Source organism: Mchenga conophoros, linkage group LG9 (genome assembly GCF_057382185.1).
Source record: "Mchenga conophoros isolate Kocher_MC1m ecotype Shallow Benthic linkage group LG9, M_conophoros_male_GT1.1, whole genome shotgun sequence".
Taxonomy (NCBI): domain Eukaryota; kingdom Metazoa; phylum Chordata; class Actinopteri; order Cichliformes; family Cichlidae; genus Mchenga; species Mchenga conophoros.
Window position 1 is genome coordinate 8,205,595 of NC_140534.1, and position 21,489 is coordinate 8,227,083.

The window sequence follows — 21,489 nt, forward strand, 5'->3', positions numbered from 1 at the left end:
CAGTGATCTAAATGAAAAATTAACTGCTTTAGATGAATCACTGAGTGACACCACAGTTTTTTGTGTGTTCAAACAACACCTATTGGCATTAACAGACACGTGTGAAGTTGAATCACGTGAGAAAGAAGAAAAATACAGACTTTCTGTGGAACTCTGTAATGGGGACGTGATTAGGTGTGCTTTTGATAAGGCAGGCATTTTCATGCCCCCAGACATGATTGAAGCCATCCAAAACAGATTTACCACTGTAGTCTGGAAAGAACTCAAAGAAGAATGTGTTAAAGTTCCATTGGAGAACTTTAAAAACCTCAGCAAGCTGGTTTACAAATCTCTTTGCAAAAAGTATAAAACGCCTGAGAACGTTCTCCTGTTCATGCAGTTACAGTACCCAATAGTTGAGGAAACAATCGTGGACGTGTTCAAAAACCAAATAGCAAAATTATCTAAGAAACCGGGTTCCATCCGCCAATTTTTAGCATCTGCACGCAATTTTTTTTGCCGGAGCAAAAGACACAATAAGGTTTCTGTAATGTAGGGAAATCAACTGAAAACATTTCTTAAAAACTAATTGGAGCCATTTTTAAAATCATAATGGCTCTTTAATTAATTGGATCATTTATGAAACTCCGCGGACCGGTCGCGACAGATGGCCGTCCCCTCACTGAGCCTGGTTCTGTCGGAGGTTTCTTTCTCTTAAAAGAAAGTTTTTCCTCCCCACTGTCGCCGAGTGCTTGCTCAGAGGGGTGTGTCTGCTGGGGTTTTCTTTTTAACACTGGAAGGTACCAAACCTTACAGTAATACATTGTAAGGTTTCCTTACAGTGTATTACTGTAAGGAAACCTTACAGTGTGAAAAGACCATCATTTACTTTCCCTTACAGATTGAAGTGAACTGAATTGAACCGAAAACACAACTAATTCAGCGCTTCAAGTTAATGTCAATAAAAATGTTTACATTTCATGCCCTGATTTCTGTTTGATTTCATTGTCTGTGAGTTGAACAAATTCATTCTTACCAACTTCGTGTTTCATTTAAACGTGTAACCTATTTTTAAACCTTTCAAAAATCTGAACATGGCAGAATACCGTTTAATAAAGCAGAATGTGATATTTTGTATCTGACTTATTTCAAAACATACATTGATTTATGTGTGGAAGAAGACAATGTAGCATTTTTTAAAGGAGATAAAAGAAAAGAGCCAGCTGAGTCTATTATTGTTACCAGACAAGAATATAACTGCACCAAATTTTGGAAGATTAAATACAAGAAATTTTAATCTTTTGACAAAGTGATTAAGTGAAACATTTTGGATTTACTCAGTTTCGAATGATGAGATTTTCTGAAATGTAGATATATTTAAAATAAATACATTTTTAAAATAGACATTGAACAGGATACACTTCCTTTTCAACATGACACCCACCTTCAGAAGGCATGTGACGCTCCTTATTGGCCCACAGTTTTCACTGATCGATGTCTCAGGCCAAAGGGTTGAGTAATGAACCATGACGGCTCTGTAGGCACGTTCACTTATTCAACCTGAACTAAACTGAGAGCAAATTTTGGCTTTTAGGGAGAGGTGAAAGAGATACCTGTAAAGGAAAGAGGAGATGTTGATTCAAAGCAAAAAAAATATGAACAAATGAGATCTTCAAAGGTGGGAATTTTTTTTCTAACAATTAAATGGTCCAAACGAAATTTGATAAGCCTGGAAAAACAGTTCTTTAAAGTAACACATTACATAACTGCGCTGATCATTTTTGTATAGTCCCTCTTACATATCCAGGGGTGTTGCTGTGATCAGTTTCTAAAAGTGAATAACTCAGCATTCCTGTTAGCCATGTACAGTAGTCGGATGCTGCGCACACAGCCGGCAGCAGCTTCTTGAAGCTCCTCGTCATTGGATCCCATCATGTGGATCAGTGGCTGTGGAAGTATACAGGACAGAGCTGACAACCAGCAGAAGAATGTATTCCCAACAAATCTCATTTACTAAAGAGTGTTTCTCAAAACTGAATTAAAACACCAGAAACACATCACATTTCAAAGCATGAGATGCATTATAATACACCAGTCCACACATCGGTGTGGTTAGCAAAGAAGCAGAGGCAAGGCATTCCTAGGATTTTCCCAGAAAAACCAGAAGATGAAGTGAGCTAGCCTGTGGATGAAAAAGCTGTGAACTTACAGAATAAGTCCGGTTAAAATCTAAAAAACTGCTGTTCTTCTACTTATAACCACATTATTTTGTAGAAAAATACAAAAGCAGTCTGCTCAGTGTCGAGGAGTGTGTGTGAAACATTTGTGTTTCATGTGATTAAAATCCAAATATACATTATGGAGTAGTGTTGCAACTCTTAACTGGTACATTAATAAGGGCAAACATAGACACAGATTTAAAAAGTATTTCTTAAATTGGCACATTCTTACCACCCGTTAAAAAAAATCTAATAAAAATGTAAGTCTAAATGGAGGAAACAAAAAAGCAGTTTGAATGTGACTGAATTTTGGAGTCAGATATCTAGGTACCACAGCACTGTAACTGACCTGAACTACTTCTTTTTCATGCATGGTAATACAGTTGTTGGGATTCCTTGACAGCTGATACAGGGCCATGGCTGTGCTCCGCTGTACCGAGCCTTCTTTCGACTTAAGGTTACGCACAAGTGGTGCCACAGCTCCAGCCTCACCAAATGATGCCCTATTGCTGCCCCACATGCAGCACTGTGCGATGGCATCAGCAAGATGGTGACGGAGCCTGTCATGAGTCTGGAGAGAAATAAGACGCTACTGAATCCCAGACATCATTTTTTACATTGCCCAGAACAAGTTGTGTCTACTAATGCACCCCTCATTAGCTGGATTCATACAGCAGTGAGTGATTAAAGAGCACCTAAACTCAGCATAAAGACGGTATATGAATACTGACAACAACACTACAACCCTGTTGTTTTTCTCCAGCTGTGAGGTGTTCTTACTGTGTTAGTCAGCTTGGCCAGCGATGGGACAACCCCGAAATCAGTGAGGATTGCCAGATTCTCCTCATCTTTGGCTATTTTGCAGATGGCAGCACAAATACTTGCCAGCACCTCATTGTTTGTTGAGCTCAGCAATTTAACAATCAGTTGGAATCCACCGATGAGCGAGCGTGCAGTTTCTCCTGCATCCTAGAGTCAAAAAGTCTGTTATTAGCTGCAAATGAACACAGAAGATGATCAATAGGGGAGCAGTCCTAAGAATCCAGTCCAGTGGATCCAGTGAATAAGTACTAACAAAGCCCGACCCTGTTTCCAGAAAATATCAGGATGCCTTTTAAAATGTAAATAAAAACAGAATGCAAGCATTTACATTTTTTTTCTTCCATCCATCCATCCATCCATCCATCCATCCATCCATCCATCTTCATCCGCTTTATCCGAGGCCGGGTCGTGGGGGCAGCAGCCTAAGCAAAGAGGCCCAGACCTCCCTCTCCCCAGCCACCTCCTCCAGCTTATCCGGGGGAACACCAAGGCGTTCCCAGGCCAGCCGAGAGATATAATCTCTCCAGCGTGTCCTGGGTCTGCCCCGGGGCCTCCTCCCGGTGGGACATGCCTGGAACACCTCACTCAGGAAGCGCCCAGGAGGCATCCTTGTCAGATGCCCGAACCACCTCAGCTGGCTCCTTTCGATGTGGAGCAGCGGCTCCACTCTGAGCCCCTCCCGGATGGCCGAACTTCTCACCCTATCTCTAAGGGAGAGGCCAGCCACCCTTCGGAGGAAGCTCATTTCTGCCGCTTGTATCCGCGATCTCGTTCTTTCGGTCACTACCCACAGCTCGTGGCCATAGGTGAGGGTAGGGGCGTAGATCGACCGGTAAATTGAGAGCTTTGCCTTTACACTCAGCTCCCTCTTCACCACGACGGACCGGTGCAGCGTCTGCATTACTGCAGCTGCAGCCCCAATCCGTCTGTCGATCTCCGGCTCCCTTCTCCCATCACTCGCGAACAAGACCCCGAGATACTTGAACTCCTCCACATTTTTTTTCTTTTTAATTTTAATTTTTATCTATCATCTATCTATCTATAAATCGATCTATCGATCTATCAACTTTCAAATCACTGAAGTGGACTCTGACAAACAACACGAGTAACTGATGCTTAAATTATTTTCTGTGTTAAAGCTCAATTTAACTGGAATCTACACTGGTCCAAAATATGGATTGGCCTTGCTAACCACACAACTTAGCATAACCTTGTTCAAATATTGGCACACAATAACAACACAAAAATGTCCAAACTGCTGAGCTAGAGGTTTAAAGGTGGTAGTCCACTGGATTTGGACACAGTGGGTACATCAATATTTAATTTACAGCATTTCATAAGTTTATATGTTTTCTATGCTTTTAACATACCACGGTTACAAATGAATATAATGTTATTCTGTGCATGGTTGCTCTGTCCTCTGAGCTACAGCCACCCCAACTGTGTGCCTCTGGAGCTGGTAGCATGTTCAGAGAAGATTTTCAGCTGGGAAATCAGAAGCCATGCCACAGGATATTTACTCAGTCTGGCAAAAACACTGCAGAACTCTTTGGTTTACAGGATAAATATGTGCTTCACTTCACACAAACAGGAGACACAAAAGACCCAGTTTTAAGTCACAGACAACTAAAGAAATACATACCTCTGCATTTTCAATGCATGCACAAAGAGCCCAAGCAGCACTAGACTGAACATCTGCACTGGGGGTTTTTAGCAGCGACCACACCAGACGGATTCCATCAAGCTGGTCAATGATTCTGAAGAGAGAGAAAGACATGGAAGTGTTGTGAGAAAAGAGGGAATGAAAGACGGAATGAACAAACAAATAAACAATTGTAAACACATTTTGCCCACTGTGTGAAACTCCCCACAGTAACTGGCTATATTTTATCATACTAACAATTTTTTATTGGGCTTTTTATCCCAAACACATGTAATGGGTTTATTGTTAGTTAGCACTAATAGATAACTAACAACGTGAATTCTGACATTAAGTTGTATTTAGGTTTAGGTATGTTAGTCTGACCAGCTCACCTCCTAACAGTGACTGCAGGCCGATAGTAAAACACTGGGAATTAAACCACAACCACATTTAACACAGCAGGTACAATAAACAAAGCTTTTAAAACCTGTCATTAAGCCGGGGATAACAGGGTAACCTACCTGCATAATTACAAATGTAAAAAACAGGAGATTTCTTGAAGCATCAATGCATGACCAGTTAATGATACCGTGTTTAGATCCTTGACTTGATGTCATTCTTTTGTAAAACGGTATGACCGTATTGTCAAGAATATGTGAGTGTATGAATATATGAGTCAGACACATCACATTTTAACAGGCAGTTTGTCTTGTGTAAATTGTACTTGTGATGTACAGAAAGAGACAGACTTACACCATGTTATCCTTATTTGTTGCACAGGCACCCACTGCTTTGGTAACATTCACAAGCAGCGCCTGGTTAGATTACAGGAAGATGAATCGGTAAAGGAGCAAGTTGTAAACATGGCATCACCATTAATGCAAAAATAGAAAAAAAATCTAGATACCTGGTTTGGGCTTGTGAGCAACTTAACTAGTGGTTTGATGCCTCCAAACTCACGGATGGCAGCCTTGTTAGCAGGTATCTGGGCAAATTCTCCCAGGGCTCCCACTACATTGACCAAGACTTCTTCGGGTTGATCAGTTAGTAGATTCACCAAGATCTCCAAGGCTTTGTACTCTTGAAACCTTTAAGGAAAGAAGACAAAACTGGGGTTGTATGATATCACTTAGAATAATTTAGCAATTAATTATATTAACCAAAGAATGTAAAACAACACTAAGAGTTTAGTAGTGTTTACCAGGTTGTGCTAGACTGGGAACTGTAAACATTTGTGCTACCATTGGCAGCAAAAAAATACATAGGTGGAAAGTCAGGGGATGAATAAAGTACTTCTTATCTCACTTTTTAATCCATTCACTAGTCTGAACCATGTCTGGACCACGGTGTGAAGTGGTTTGAACAACAGACTGATGACTATCACTATGTCTAGAACCCCATGCAGGGCATACTACTCAAACTTAGCATTGACTTAGTTGCATCTGCAAGCCACACTGCAACCCACCTCTACTCCCCTTCTCCTTTCATGCCGTTTCTGACTAAATCCAGCATGAAATACTAGGAAAACACATGCATATCTACAATGGGAAGAAAACCAAGTCAAAAATAAATGTAAAATGTCAACAGCCAGCACACTGTGTGGCTCCAGTTTTGCCTTTTAACTGCACCATGGAATCAATGTCTGTATTATCATTAATCAAGAAAATGGCTAATATGTGCTGCTGTCCAGACCATGTAAATCATCAGTCACAGAAAAGAAAAAAACATCCTGTTGTTTGCAGTGGGCCACAGGGTCTCATTTGACCATGAACTTAATGACGGAAAAGAGAAGAAAGTCGACTTCCCTCTCAATACTCCTGTAACAAAACATATTCAAAAATGATTGTCATTTCAGTACGCCACTCAGCCTGTGACTGATTCTGAAATGAGCGCATGCCCCTAAAACCCTGTTACCATTAACAGCCTTTCCTTTTTGACAGTAATGGCTCTGTCGCTTCATTCCAAACTTTTGCCTGACCTAGACATTTCAACCTCCTAAGACCCGCACTCCTCTACAGCATGCATTTTTCATTTCTCTTTGATATTTGGTCACATTGGGGCCTTATTTTTGTTTTTAAGAAAAATAAGAGCCACATATGAGGATATTCGTTTAAAATTTTGATAGAACAGTAGCAGTATAATGTCCTTGTAAGTGGATATCAGGCCCTTGTCGAGCAAAATTGAGTATTTTGGTCTAAATAACCCAAAATGTGATGTCCAAATATGTGGACGCCAGGTCCTAGAAGGTTAAGTGATAAGCCTGAGAGAGTTCGAAAAAACAGATCCACTTACACATTCAAGTGGGAATTAAAAACATTTGCTGTACATCATGCTGGTTTCCTCCCGAAGAGGCGGCCAATTTCACCTTCATTCATATCCAGCTGTGCATGTCATCCAAAAAACACAACATAACACAACACACGGAAACCAAACCACAAAATGAGAGAACGCTGTCAACCTTTGTGATAAGTTAAAGTTAGAGTGAGGACAACCAAAGTGTTTTTTAGTCTTTGTAGTGTCACTAAATGTGCTTTACATAAGATTAATGGCATCATTTCTTCTCCCATGGAGGTTATGTACGTGAAAGTGTTTGTGCGTGTGTGCATGCATGCATGTCATTCTTTCTGTAAACACTAAAATTGTTTTTATAATCCTTATAAAAATGTCTAAGGCTGTAGAGTGGGGTCATGTTTACTATCCATTAAAGTTTGGCTAACATCCTCCGAGGTCTCAAAGGTTGAGTTGATAATTAATTGGTCAAAAATTGGTAAATAGCTTCAAGTGTAGAGTGTATTGTCAACATAGAGAAAGTACCGTACAAAGACCTATTTAAAACTATGTTTGTTACTGCCATTGTTTGTATGATAACAGCATATAAGAGATTCTAAATATCACATTACTTTGGACCTCTCACCTCTCTTTCATGGTCAAATGTTCATAAAATGTCTTTTATGTCGTAAACTGCTTAAAATTCTACTGCCATTGTTTGTAGTGGAAAAATTTAGGAAGTGATACTGGCATATGGGAATTCTAAATATTACTTTATAGTTTTCATCCAAATATCATGTAACATTTGACCTCTGACCTCACTTTCAAAGAACAAAGAAAACGATAGGAACAAAATACAATACTGTTTCCTTGAAAGTAAATACAGCCCAGAGAGTGAGCTGCCTTGGCTGAGGTTTGCACTGTCTGAGCGCTTCTTCTGTTATTATTATTATCATTATCGGTAGCTGGATAACTGTTTTATAGTGTGACAATTCATTAAGTGAGGCAGAGACCCTGTACTGACAACAAGTGTTTTAAGCTGCTAAATTAGTCATGGCCAGTTAAGCTTTCATTGTGTCAGTTATGATATATGAAGTGCAGAAAGCCTTGTGAGTGCTACTGAACCCTTTTTCTAATTATTTTTAGAATTCCACTAAAATCTGAACTACACATAAGAAAAAATGCATTTTCTCACCTCAGGAAAAAGCTTTCAACTTCATATAGTACTTTTTTTTTTTTTAAATCATAACAATTATTACAACAGACTAGCTTATGAGTTCATTTGCTAAACTGAAGGGAATAACCAACACATCCTGACGTCTATGCAATCAGCATCCACGCTGATCCTTTTGTTTAGCTGTGGAAAAAACTGAAATCTATAAAAATAACATGTGGTGATGGTATAATGTCCCTCATGCACAGAAGTCGGCAGGATGCGTTCTATATCCACCGCTGCTACTCATGTGTTCACAGACTGCATCATTCTGGCAAACATATGTTCGAAAGGCATGGGCATATGTGGACGATTCAGTGTTTTACTGCTATCAAACTATTTCATCAAGAGATTTGTCAAAGTCATACTAATCTGTTACATCTAATAACGAACACTAAAAAGTTATGAATACATTGTTCTTTGTGTCTCTTTTATATTCTCTTTTAAAATCTGTGTGTGTTAATGAGTGGTACCGCTGTGCTGTCTGAGGTATTCATACTTAGTTACATTCTCCTGGCTTATGGAACATTTCCATATTGCTCCGGTAGCAGCAGCCAGAAGTTGCTTGTTGTCTGCTTTATGCAGCAGTGAGACCAGTGGCTGCAGACCTTTATACTTGCGCACCAGGTCACGGGTTTGCTTATCCTCTGCACACTGCAGAGCAAAAAGAAAGAAGTGAGAGCTATGTTAACACTGTATAGAACTCTTTTAGTCCAAATCCTTTATTCTCCAATGGATCCAAGACACAGACAAGAAACACGGTACCTTAAAGATAGCACTGGCACAGTGCATTTGTAGCTCATCGTTGTCACTGCTTAGGTTTCTGACCAAATCTTTGATCATGCCTAAAGTCTGAATGTCATTCCTGTAGCTCTCCTGTAGTGACACAAGAATAAACAGATCACATAACCATGAATGAACCATGAGGTGCTGTAGGGTTAGGCTCAGTGTGTCTCAGGCAGCAGCCAAGAGTGAAGGCCATGGAGGACCAATTGGTGGCTATTGAGGCTGGCGACTGAGTCCCAGCCTCCCAGTCTCCTCTCTAGTGGGGAAGGAGCCTGAACTAGTGTGTGAGGTTGAGAGATACTGGCTAGATATAGCCTCACCTCAACACATGGCTTGAGCTATGGAACCAGTCTCCTAGAGAAGGACTGGACTCTGTTCTAGTCTAGAGTTGCCTTCAATGGGAGGTGGTGGGCTGCGGTGGGCATCCTTGAATTAGAGTTTTAATCAGTGGACAAGAGCGTTTGATCCCTGCACCTGCAAGCCAGGGAATAGGTCCTGGATGTTGTTTGCGCTTGGAGTACCCAGTGTACCCATAGTATCCACCCTTCTTGGAGTTGCTGGGTGGTGTGCTCGACAGTGCTCTGTCTGGAGCCTCTGTTTTCCTACTAGGAGACTTCCACACTCATATAGGCAACAATAGTAAAACCAAATGGTGTTCTGTTATTGGACCTGCACTATATTGCCAAATGTATTCACTCATCTATCCAAATCACTGAATGTAGGTGTTCCAATCACTTCTGTGGTCACAGGTATATAAAATCAAGCACTTAGGAATGCACACTGTTTCTATAAACATTAGAAAGAAAGAATGGGTTGCTCTCAGGAGCTCAGTGAATTCCAGCGTTGCACTGTGATAGGATGCCACCTGTGCAACAAGTCCAGCCATGAATACTTCCTAGCTACTAGACAGCCGACAGTCAACTATTAGTGGTATTAGCTCAAGAACAGTGCATAGAGAGCTTCATGGATTTGTTTTCCATGGCCGAGGAGCTCCAATTAAGCCTTACATCTATAAGTGCAATGCAAAGTGTTGGATGCCATGTTGTAAAGCATGCCTGGAGTGAAAAATCATGCTTCTCTGGCTGGAAGAGTCTGGTTTGGTGGTTGGAGTGATACTTGACTAACTGCACTGTGCCAAGTGTAAAGTTTGGTGGATGGGGGATTATGGTGTGTGGTTGTTTTTCAGGACTTGGGCTTTGCCCCTTAGTTCCAGTAGAAGGAATTAAAAAATTTTCAGCATACCAAAGCATTTCTGACAAGTTCATGCTTCCAACTTTGTGGGGAGAGTTAAGGAAAGAATGACAATAAGTCAGAATTGTTTTGTGCTCATCCAGTGCTCTCCTATGTCACACATTTTGTTCATAACCTTTAAGCACAGAATTTGTATGAACAACCAAGCATCGGAAAGTTACGGTTCGTGGCACCCAGTATCTCATGTGGTCTTGTTGGCTGCAGGCGGTGGTCTCCAGCTCACACTGGAGCAATTCACAGTCGAGCATGAACCAGTGAATATGAGAATTAACTCCTACACGTCTAAGGCCATGGCCATCAGCAGAAATAGGGTAAATATTTTGACCCCTCCAGATAAGGGGCTCGTTGCTGTCCCAAGTGGAGGGATTCTTGTTCCCTTGATTGAGGGAAGACAGGGGCAGAAGATTGACAAATAGATTGCGGCTGCTGTACTCGTCCGTCGTGGTCAAAAGAAAGCTAAATGTGAAAGCAAAGCTGTCGATTTACCGGTCTATTTACGTCCCTACCCTCACCTATGGTCACAAGCTTTGAAACTAGTAGAAAACCAGCAGAAACTAAAAACTAAACATTTTTAAACAACAACAAAGAAAATGTAAATAAGAAAGTTAACTCTGAAACTAAATTTTAATTTTTTTTAAAGTTAAAATGAAATAAAAATAAAAACTAATTAGAAAATGCAAAACTATTATCAGTTCTATAAATGTATTTACAATAAAAAAGAAAGGGAAATTACTGGCATTGTCATTTAATAAAAATGATTTGCAGTATTTGTTTTAACACTTTGAATAGATGTTTTAATTTGACGACTTGTTGTCAATCCTAGGCCCCTCTCACCTCTGAAGCACATTCCTGTAGGGTGCCAACCACTGGAATAAGCATTTTCTGAAGTGGAGACTTGAGCAGGCGTCCCAGCAGAGGGATACCCCCAGCCTTCCGAATGGCCTTCTTGTTCTTGGTGCTCCTGCTGCAGCTCCATAATGCTAAAGCCCCACAACAGGCCACCTCTATATCCTCCTCCTGGCTGGGAGTAAGGCTGGCGAAATTAGGAAGGCAGTCCAGCAGCTTTACCTGATTGGAGATATAGACACCCCAAAACTTACATGTATATAAACACACAGATGAAGCTGTGTGCAGACAAGCAAACACACTCTGTATTTAATCTGATATTCTCTACATATAAGATCTGTGAGCCTAACACAAATTCAAGAACTAAACTCAAAAAATTTATTTGCTAGATTTGGGTAATAATTGATGGTTCCAGATGGAAATAGCTCATTTTTGGTCATGATGGGTGGGATTAAAGTTCTGTTACTAGAACATTTCATTCAGGGAGAATTAAAACAACAGAGAAGTTAGGAGTGGAAAACTGTCAGGATAGATGTTGATGCTGAAAAGCCCAGTGTGACCATTTAAAGCCATCATTCTGTGTTCATTTGATTTGGAGCTGAACAAAATAAACAAGACATGGTGGCTAAATTAGGAAGGCAGTCCAGTCAAAGATCCCTCCATCAATAATCACAAATGCAGGTCAGAGGATGTAGGAGACATTCTATCTGGTACCCAGCACCCACTTTCTAATTTAAAAAAAAAACTGATGACCACTATCAGGCATCTATTGTGTGAAAAGGGAACATAATTCTTTACTTCAAGGAAGCCAAAACAACAAAAAAAAACCTTTGAACTATGTTAATATATGGATTTCATCAGAATAAAACAGAATTTTTCTCAAGGTTTTCAGGTTTTCTGAGGTTATTACAAAGAAATACTACATCATAAATAAGCTGACCTGTGTTTTCAAGGAAAATCTGCCACTGTTGGACATTTTTCGTTATTACCAGTACAGAAAGATCAGGCTCAAATCTGCAGTGTTTTTTCCTGCTGCATTCCTCACCATGGGATTGTAGAGCTTGAGCCATGTCACACTCTGGACTTACATTTTACTGTGCTTACACTCACCAGTTTATTGATACCACCATATAACCTGACATTTCTTCTTGCTCTGCGGAACTTGGCCACGTTAGCGATGGTCTCGGCAGCTAAGGCCTTCAGTTCCTTGACTGGTGAGTCCAGGATCTTCACTATGCTCTGCACGCCTTTCATGTCAACAATAACCCGACGGATTTGCGAGTTGTGGCTGATGGTTCTCAGTATTTTTAGAGATCCGATCTAATCACAAGAACACACATTAATATTAAATATAACCAGTTAAAAATTATGTTTGTTTTATGATAAAGAAACTTATGCCTACAAGAGGTCTCTAGTAGCCAAAAAAGTAGCAAAACTTTCCACTAAAAGTAGATAAAATGTTGCAGTACAACCCAGTTGAAAAGCACCAACCCACACATCTCATTAGGAATGCTATAGAATAATTGCTACCCCATTTTTTAAACAGCATGCTTTCTACCTTGCACTCATGTTTCTGAAACTAAAACACAGGCTGGCACACATGGCCAGCTCTGTTCATGCCAGCAGGCCATGCAGGTCCAACTTTGTCATGGCAACTCACTTTGCATTTGTGTTCATCTGTATCCAGCAAGTTAAGGAGGACTTTAAGGCCACCTGTGTCCTGGATAGCCATTTGGCATGACTCCTGCATCAAATTAAAGTCCATCATGGCACAAAGAGTGTCAACAGTGACTATCTGGTCACCATCCTGAAACAATAATTTCAAACACAAATGAATTAAAAAGTAGGAGAGGAGGAAATAACATTAAGAATTCTCCATTCTCTTATACTGCTCTTCCCTCTTACTCTGTTGTTTTTTTTCATAATGCTACACATGCTGGAGCTGTTTCATTGATGCCACAGCCTTGTACTTTAAGTGTTTAGCGTTGTGCTGGTTAACACTGATAGAAAAAAAATGATTTGCTGAATTCCTGGTGTTCAGTTTGGCTCATGGTAGGTTTCAGCATCTAATGGTAATGATATTATAAAATGACTACTGGGCAAACTATAAATAACTGTGCTGTGTGGCGTCCAGACACACACACACACACAAAGAGGTTTTTGTGAAACCTGAGTTTGCTTCTGTTGTGCAGAGTGAACTTATCATACCTTGAGATACTTAACCAGTTTCTGGATTTGCCAGTATTCAGAGGGCAGGTCTGTGTTAGTCTCTGGATGGCGATATGGCTGCTCCTCTTCCTCTTCACTCTCAGTGGAGCTCTCACTGAAAAGTTCCCCTGGCAGGGCTCCTGCTGATGTCTTCCTAAAATACACAAGAGCAACTTCTGCCTTTTTAATTAGACATACAATCAAAACCCTATATGTCTAACGTCTTGGTTGAATTTACCCCAATTGCAGATCTAGAGGAAACTCTTAAAAGGAAAACTTACAGTTTCTGGGAAGACACGTGTCCAGGTGAAGAAGATGCAGATAATTCTGCTTTCGTCTTGCTCTTGGCTCTTTGTCTTAGATTTTTGTGCTCATCTTCAGAACTCTTAAGGGGTTTATTTTCCTCTGTTTTACTATAATGAGGTGAAATAAGAGTCATTATAGCTGCTTCATGGCTACAATCAGATCCCTTGCACTTTTAACCTCTGCTTAGTTTAATTTAGCCCAGCTGCAGTGCAAGAAGGAACCCTTGTAGGTTTTGACAAAAGAGATCTTACCGTTTTTGGGAGGACATGTGTCCAGGTGAAGAAGATGCAGAGAATTCTGCTTTTATTTTGCTCTTGGCTCCTTGTCTAAGACTTTTTTCCTCCTCTTCAGAACTCTTATGGCCTTTATTTTCCTCTGTTTTACTGTAATGATGTGAAATAAGACTCATTATACCTACTTCTATTTTGAGATGGTCATTTTTCTGGCATAATCATTATTTAACAATTCAGGACAGGGTTCAGCATTTTTTAAGCAATTAAGATTAAAAAGACCAGTTTCTCCTCAGATGGGTACAAATATCCTGAGGTAAAGCTGCAACAGCTCAGCCCTTGCTAGATCTATTTATCAATCAAAGACCAAATTTGATAGATCTTTTGGGGATTCTTTTCTCATACTTATTCCTAAGTTTTGTGTTTAGCAGAGAGCAAAGAGGGTTTCCCTTGAATTTCTAAACCATATAACGATGTTTTTATAACATCTTAGCAGATACACTAAACACATGCATTAAAGACTTGGCATCATGGTCATCAAAGTTCATCTGCTCTTCAAGAAGAATACCTGCAATGCAATGAATATTCAGAAGAATTCTTAAGTGAGGAATCATCACATACCCACATGTAGACAAGATACCACTTGGTCTTGGTTCATATATGTTCCTACGTGTTGTGTGCAGCTCAAGCTGTAGTTGCTCATTCACAGTCTTTTCCTTTTTTGTTGATAGTTCTTGAACTGCAGAAGCCTGCTGGTAAGGGGGAAAGCGAGAAGTTGAAGAATGAATGTAAATACCTCTTCCAATTTGCAACAAAACAAGCGAAATTTGACTGTAAAGTGCTTTGTAGTCTGACTGTACATTTCTCAAATTCTTGCTTATATAAAAAAAGCTATTCTGATTAAGCTGATTAGCATTTCTTTGACTTCTTGTCAATCAGCGTGCTGTATTTTCCATCCATTTTTGCAACTCTATGTCTGACAAAGTCTTGGTCATGCCACTCAAGGAAGACTCATATAAAAACCACGAAAGAGTAAAAAGTTATAATTAAAAACACAAAATTGACATAAGAGCCCGTACTCAACAATATATGGACTTATTTATTTGGGCTGTGTTTGTGCATTAGCTAGAGCCAAGCATGCCCAATTGCTTTTTTCATTGGCTTGTGTTTTATAAAACACAAAGTGCTATTGGAAACGTATGTCAATATACAAACCCACAGTTTGACTTTACTAGGCTAACCAACTTTCTCCAGTTCTACTATATGAGAAATGGACAAATTCGTACTTGTCTGCCTGGAACTCAAAAGTACTACAGGAAATTAGCCCTGTTGTTCTCAGCCAACTTTGGTGGTTTCTCCCATTGATACTTGGGGACGTCTAGTCCATATGCGGCACAGATGTTTCCTATACACAATGTCTCTGTGCTGTCCTTTTTTTGCTTTTAGCCTTTATTTGGACAGATGCAGTGAAGAAAGACAGGAAAGCAGGGAGAGAGAGAGGGGGGTTGGTTTCACGGACTTCAGGTGGAGACCTCAATGCACTGTAAGGAGTTTTTTATGTCTTGGCATCAATGCCACCTATCACCTCCTGTGGCCAGCTTATTATTCCATCAATACATATGCCCTATCAGCATATGATCTTATTCCTGCTGTTCAGTTTGCTTTTCAGAACCTTTTTTACCTTCTAGAGGTACTTGGCTATGGCAGGCCTTCACTTCACCTCAGTTCCCACTGGCCTGTGGGATAAGAAGGTACTTGCAGCTGCACTTTTTATCTGATATTCTATCTTCTAGCAAGTTTGGATCACCTTCCCTCTCTTTGCAGCTATTCGCCTACACGTTCCCAGTCTGAATGACATCTTGATATCCTCGCTAATGATCCTGGTGATGTAATGTTCCCTCACTGATGGGATTTTGCCAGTGAGCCGGGGGACTCCTGCTCTTGGTTGAGTGGCTACTTGAGGTTGGGCACAATCTTTTTCCTCTGATAAAGATTAGATCCTTCTGTCCCTGTAGGCAGCTGGGTATCAACTAGTTCAATTCTGCTGGTCTCTTTTACTACAGTTGGTTCATTATGTCCATATTGCTCACTACTGTTTCCACTGTGCAATAGCCTCTTAAACTCCAGCTTCATCTTTTATTGATGTCATTGCAGTGAGCTGCCAGGTGCTTCTTGGGCAGTGTGGATGTTGGCTTTTGTGTTCATCCATAGTTCCCACATGTGTTAAAGATAACTGATCTCTTACTGCATTGGCTGGAATAGTAGCATCCATCAATTCTGTGTTGTCAGTCCTTGTCCATGTATAAGGCATACATGGACAAGTAGTAGTTCCAGTAGTCCACTTATCATCAGTATATCTGGGCATATATACAGATGTATAGTATTGCACTATTGCAAAAAATTCACATTCATTCACTCAGCTTAAATGGCTGAGAGTAGTACAACATGCTAATATAAACTGGGAGTTGGTGCAGACTATTGACTGATTAGCAAAGTCTGATAAAAAGTAAAAAAAACAGGGACACTGCAGGTTCATATACTAACAACTGCTCAATCATTGAAGTCATGTCCAGAAGCATACCCTGCTTTGCTGTCTGTTTGGTCTCTAACGAAATTTTTTAGCCTGGATTACAGAATCCCAACTCTGTGTACAGATATGAATCACACAGCATCAGTCATAAAATCACAGGATTAGAGAGAAGGTTCATAAGACAAAGAGGCATTTGAGAACCCACACACTTTTGCTTAGAGAGTTACAATTCACAGCAAAAAAAAAGACACACCTTAATGTGTTTATGTTAATTGCTATAATTCTACTCTACCTGGTTTATTTTATCAGCAAAATGTGGAGATCTGCTCTTCAGAAGTGTTACCAGGTCTTCATAAGCATCACTTGTTCGCTCATATCCATTCTCCTCCCCCTCCTGTTTTATGCCCTGTGAAAACAAAGTTAAATTAACTTTTTTTTATTCCAAAAACCACAATTTATTGTGGCTCACATGTCAGCTGTTGTTAGTTAAAGTTACAGTTGAGCTGAGGTTAGAACATATCTGAAAGCTTGTGTGAAAATGAAATGATTATGTTTTAAGTCATATTTACATAGAAATATAAAAGATCACAATGTGGACCACACTGCCTTTCTACGGAAGAGGATTAGGGCCACTGGAAAAAAAATCTGAGAAAAAAGTTAGAATTCTGACTTTTTTCTCAGAATTCAGGAAAAGAAGAAAAAAAAAGACGTGCCCACTTTTTTTTTCCAGTGGCCCTAATCCTCTTCCGTACCTTTCACTTCTAGTCTTACCCCATTGAGAAAACTCCCAGCAGTGCTACAGGTAATGTAGAGGGTTTCAGTGTCACAGGGCTCAATCACAAGGTAGCAAATGTCACCCTGCACCTGTCTCCACAGGGGGGCACGATAGCCATTTGAAAATTGAAAGTCTGAAAACAAAAACAAGAAAGCCAACTTAATAACCTTGGAAATGGTTAAAGGTACAGTCCGTTGATTTTCGAGTTTATTTCACAGAAAAAAAGAATTCAGCTTCAAGCCTCATCTCCTGAACTCAAGTTAGGGTTCTAACCAGGGTTCATACGCATTTTTGAGCATCAAATTCAAGCACTTTCAAGGTCCATTTTCAAGCTTTTCCAGCACATTACCAAAAAAAAAGAATGCCTGTTTCACTTTGCATCACCTCAGTAAGACCATGTAAAAATTAAAACAAACCATCTTAGGTCGACTTAAATGTACTTTGTGCCTCTTGTTAAAACAGAGAAAAATGCACCACACAAAAATACTGAAAAAGGAAATGGTTGCCTTATATGCATATAGTATACAAACTCAAACACATTTCTCTTAAAAATTAAGATATGCAAATGTGAACAAATGAACTTGTTAGAGATATTCATCTCCACTTGAAAAAAACAACAACCCCACAAAACAAGAAAACTGCACCAAACACCACAATAATACACAGCAAGGCCAAATTAATAAGTCTCTTATCAGGTATTGATGCTTCTTTCCTATGTGACACAAAAATAGGAGACAGATGTTTGTTTTTTTTAAGCACCCATGCCCAGAAAAATGGGGGCAAAAGGGAGGAGATCGCGTTTAATCGGTTATAACAAGAGGTCAGAAATATAAGTGCCGACGTGAGTAGTGTCCATAGAAACCTCCGAATCTCAGCCAGAAAATCATGTAAACCATTTCAACAACAACCAAAAAAAGCGAAGATACCAAACAGTTAAAAGAGCAGCTATGTCACCATGAATCTGTGGACAGGTAATATCCATATTTTGATTTATGATTTTCTGGAGTTAAAGGTGTTATATGCTATAAAATACTTTTAAATAAATTAGGTGAAGGGACTTTAAGAATGCACAAGCATCTACCTAAAATCTATTTATTTAGTCTATCATCTGTGATATAATTATGCAAAATTATAATGTGTTGTTCATCTCCCTTAAACAAACAGGCAGCCTTAAAGTATGAAATATTAATATATTAAAACACTTAAATTTCTCTGCTGTCTTGCTCATAGAGGGGCTGTCTGATTGTTGAGGTTTTCTCTGTATTATTTTAGGTGCTTAGCTTACAAAATAAAGGTGATGGTTGTGATTTGGCACTATATAAATTGTTTTGAATTAAAGTAAAAATATAGTGTGTAACAATTTTCTTTTTACGCAAACAGTAGTTGAACCACACCAGCTGGTGCAGCCATCATGGGGCACAGTCTAAATTTCATGTTTTTGATGTTTTCTACAGTAGCTAATCTACTGACATCTAACAGTGCAGCATGATATCATTGGTTATGATGTCTATAGTTATACTTGCAATATAAATCGGATTTGAATGGGGGTTTTTTGTTTGTTTGCTTTTTCTGTAGAATAGAATAAAATGTGTCATTATGTGTGCATGCTGCTAAATGCAATGCAATGAAGCAAAATACCTGAGCTGAAAAATGACTTTGTAAACTGGAATCTGTCTCTCATGTCTTTGAGAGCAGCAGAACACAGCTTTTATGCAGCATTAGAGTTAACAGTGACTGCTTTCCTCGTATTCCAGTAAAATGTGGAACTGATTCAAACCTGATGTGTATCGCAGCGACTTCAACAGCCCTTTATCCCCTCCACCGCAGAACATTTGAAGGATTTCCACTTCATTCTTCACTGCTTTGGGGTTCAGCCTTACTTGTCTTTTGTGAATATTAAGGAAAACAAAACAATAATTCATTAGTAGTTACTTTTTTCAATATGCTTCCTAGTCCAATCAGATAGGCTGTTTCAAATGTGCTTGAACATGTCTAAATGGAAATATTGTGGAGCACTCACTCTGATATGTCTTTAAGAAGCTTGTCAAGGATCTGTTTGTCCATGTCTTGGAACAACTGAAACAGTTTGACCTTGACCTCCAAGTCCTTAGATAAGCCTTCCTCCTTCGTCCTGTCTACCACACTTACTGCATCGTCATGGGCTTCTATCGCCAGGTCAGAGGAAAAGCTCCTACCAAGAATCTTAACCAGGGGCTCTTTGTTTTCTGAACAACAAAAGAGGGGAGGTTTAGCGATTCAAATTCAAATGCTATGAGTTGGATTCATTCTGAACTATAAAAACAGCTGGCTTTGACTGTACTTTGTTTCTTTTCAAAACTAAGCTAATATTATCTCTCCATAACAAATCCACTGGCAGTATGAAATAAGTATTACTATATTCATCATGTGTCCATCTGTTAAAGAAATATATATTAGTTCAGAGAAAGAATTACCAATGGTGGCATAATTGGATGGCTGTACACAGTAACAAGGAGGACAAACACATTAAGTCTGTGGGTTATGGAGGAATGCTGGTGGTTGGACTGCTTAGGATGCAAATTGGACTCAAATTTACCTTCTAGACATGCCCGAACCTCCACCAACTTCTTATCATCTGCCAGATGAAGCAGTTTAGAGAGCTGGCTGAAGCTGCGTACATAAACAGTCGGTGGAGAGAGCTGCAGGAGTGGATGGCCCTCACTATCTCTTTCGTGGGACTGAACATCTGAGTCACTGAGTAGGAAATAAAACAAAAAAGAAACTTTAATTGCCTGAAATGCTTAATGGAGATCTGAGTCTTTGTTTTTGTACTTCTGATGAAATACAGTGGAACGTTCTCAATCTTACTGAAGCTGAAAAACAAATTAATTACAGTCCACATGCAGCTTTGAGTATGTCTAAGGTAAAAACATTTGGAGACCATGGTGACAGCAAATCCTGCACAGACACATAATACTGAGAGCCAGCCAGCTGCCCACTTCATGATTAGACCAACCTGATGTCGTAGTCTGTTTTGAAATCAGACGCCACTAAAGTGGTACTCCACTGGAGTGGCTCCTCAAACACATGTTCAGCTTCCTGTGGGTGTTGGGAACTAAAGTGCTCCACAAAGTGCAGGATTTCTTTCAACAAGGACTCATTCATTGGTGTGGATGCCAGCTTTGCAGTACTGGAGCTGACCATGGTCCATTGGGCAGCCCTGGTCAATGATATCCCCATCGCTGTGTCTGGGATACTCTAAAACTTAACATTAACAAAGGAACCATTTAAAACAGCCTTTTAAGTCTTGGTTTGCTTGTTGGATATGACAGGAAATAAATAAATATTTCTGGATGGATTCATGGATAATTTAAAAAAAAAAAAGAAGACAGATGCTTGCACTGGTATCATGATGGCCATAGTGGGTCATTCAAATAAATGGCATGTACTATATACACTATATAATCCCCTCCCTCCTCCCATCATTATTATAGCTAAATAAAATCTAGAGAGCCAGACCCTTACGTCTGTGTTAGCTGCAGAACTTTAACAAAAGAAAGACATATCCAACAATCAAAACTCGCTAGAGGACAGCAATGCAAAAATAAACAAGTAATGTATTATAATAACGGCGTTAACGAGACTGTGAAGAGCACCAGCACACTTTCTTGGGACAGGAGTGACTACAGTTAAGCGTATTTTTATGCTACAGAGTCCCGTTATTAGAAAAGCCGATGGTCTTCAGCTAATATTAGATACAACAACTGAAACCACACCGAGGTATTCCTCATTAATTCACCATGAAGCAAGTCTCTTCCGCTGTCTGTCATGACGTTATGACTATCTGTTTTTTACCTGTATTAGTACAAACTTACCGTGTATTTTAACTTGCTTTACAACACCTTTACTGGTAGCTAGTCAACCACAGTGTCCATAGAAACAAGACCACTATCGGCTCTAGTAAGTGCCCCTCCCACTTTTGTTGCCATGACACTGGTAAACGAAACGGCAAGCGAGTTAAGTCAAAATTCACAAAACCAATTGTTTCAGTTGACACATGACGATAGAAAACGACTTTTTATATAGAGAAGAAGAAGAAGAAGAAGAAGAAGAAGAAAGGTGGTGTCAAGTGTTGTTGTTGTCACTTACTGAAGTTGGCAATCTTTTCAGCTGCTGGTGAACATGTTAGGAGCCTACAAGTCATGTCCTGCGACCCAATCACTTACTGTATTCAAATTCAAATTTTATTTGTCACATACACAGTCATACACAGCACGATATGCAGTGAAATGCTTAGACAACTGCTCGTGACCTAAAATAAAAGACTATGAATAGGATAGGAAATAAATATGAAAATTAAAAAAAAAAGAAAGTTAAAAATAAAATAACTGTACAACAAAATACACAATATAGAAAATATATAAGAATATATGAA

At 39.6% G+C, this 21,489-nt stretch overlaps 1 protein-coding gene across 4 annotated transcripts; it reads right to left on the bottom strand.

The window, feature by feature from the left end:
- Positions 1-1,413: 1,413 nt before the first annotated feature.
- LOC146566701 (outer dynein arm-docking complex subunit 2-like) lies at positions 1,414-21,104 on the bottom strand. Of its 4 annotated transcripts, XM_085286294.1 has the most exons (23): positions 20,930-21,102; positions 20,071-20,318; positions 19,651-19,808; positions 19,096-19,300; positions 18,853-18,959; positions 17,072-17,208; positions 16,593-16,706; positions 14,392-14,522; positions 13,792-13,923; positions 13,516-13,647; positions 13,235-13,388; positions 12,687-12,833; positions 12,137-12,346; positions 11,015-11,248; positions 8,909-9,019; positions 8,643-8,797; positions 5,570-5,750; positions 5,416-5,477; positions 4,663-4,777; positions 2,979-3,167; positions 2,548-2,769; positions 1,779-1,926; positions 1,414-1,592 (listed from the first exon to the last, which is right to left on the bottom strand). In XM_085286294.1, the coding sequence occupies exons 2-22, from the start codon at positions 20,292-20,294 to the stop codon at positions 1,801-1,803; spliced, it is 3,246 nt and encodes a 1,081-aa protein (XP_085142420.1). In that variant the 5' UTR covers positions 20,295-20,318; positions 20,930-21,102; the 3' UTR covers positions 1,414-1,592; positions 1,779-1,800. The 4 variants fall into 4 exon arrangements, with proteins under 4 accessions (XP_085142420.1, XP_085142422.1, XP_085142421.1 ...); XM_085286296.1 differs by lacking the exon at positions 1,414-1,592 and having other exon boundaries at positions 1,715-1,926; positions 14,392-14,519; positions 20,930-21,104; XM_085286295.1 differs by lacking the exon at positions 1,414-1,592 and having other exon boundaries at positions 1,715-1,926; positions 20,071-20,312.
- Between the last annotated feature and the right edge of the window lie 385 nt (positions 21,105-21,489).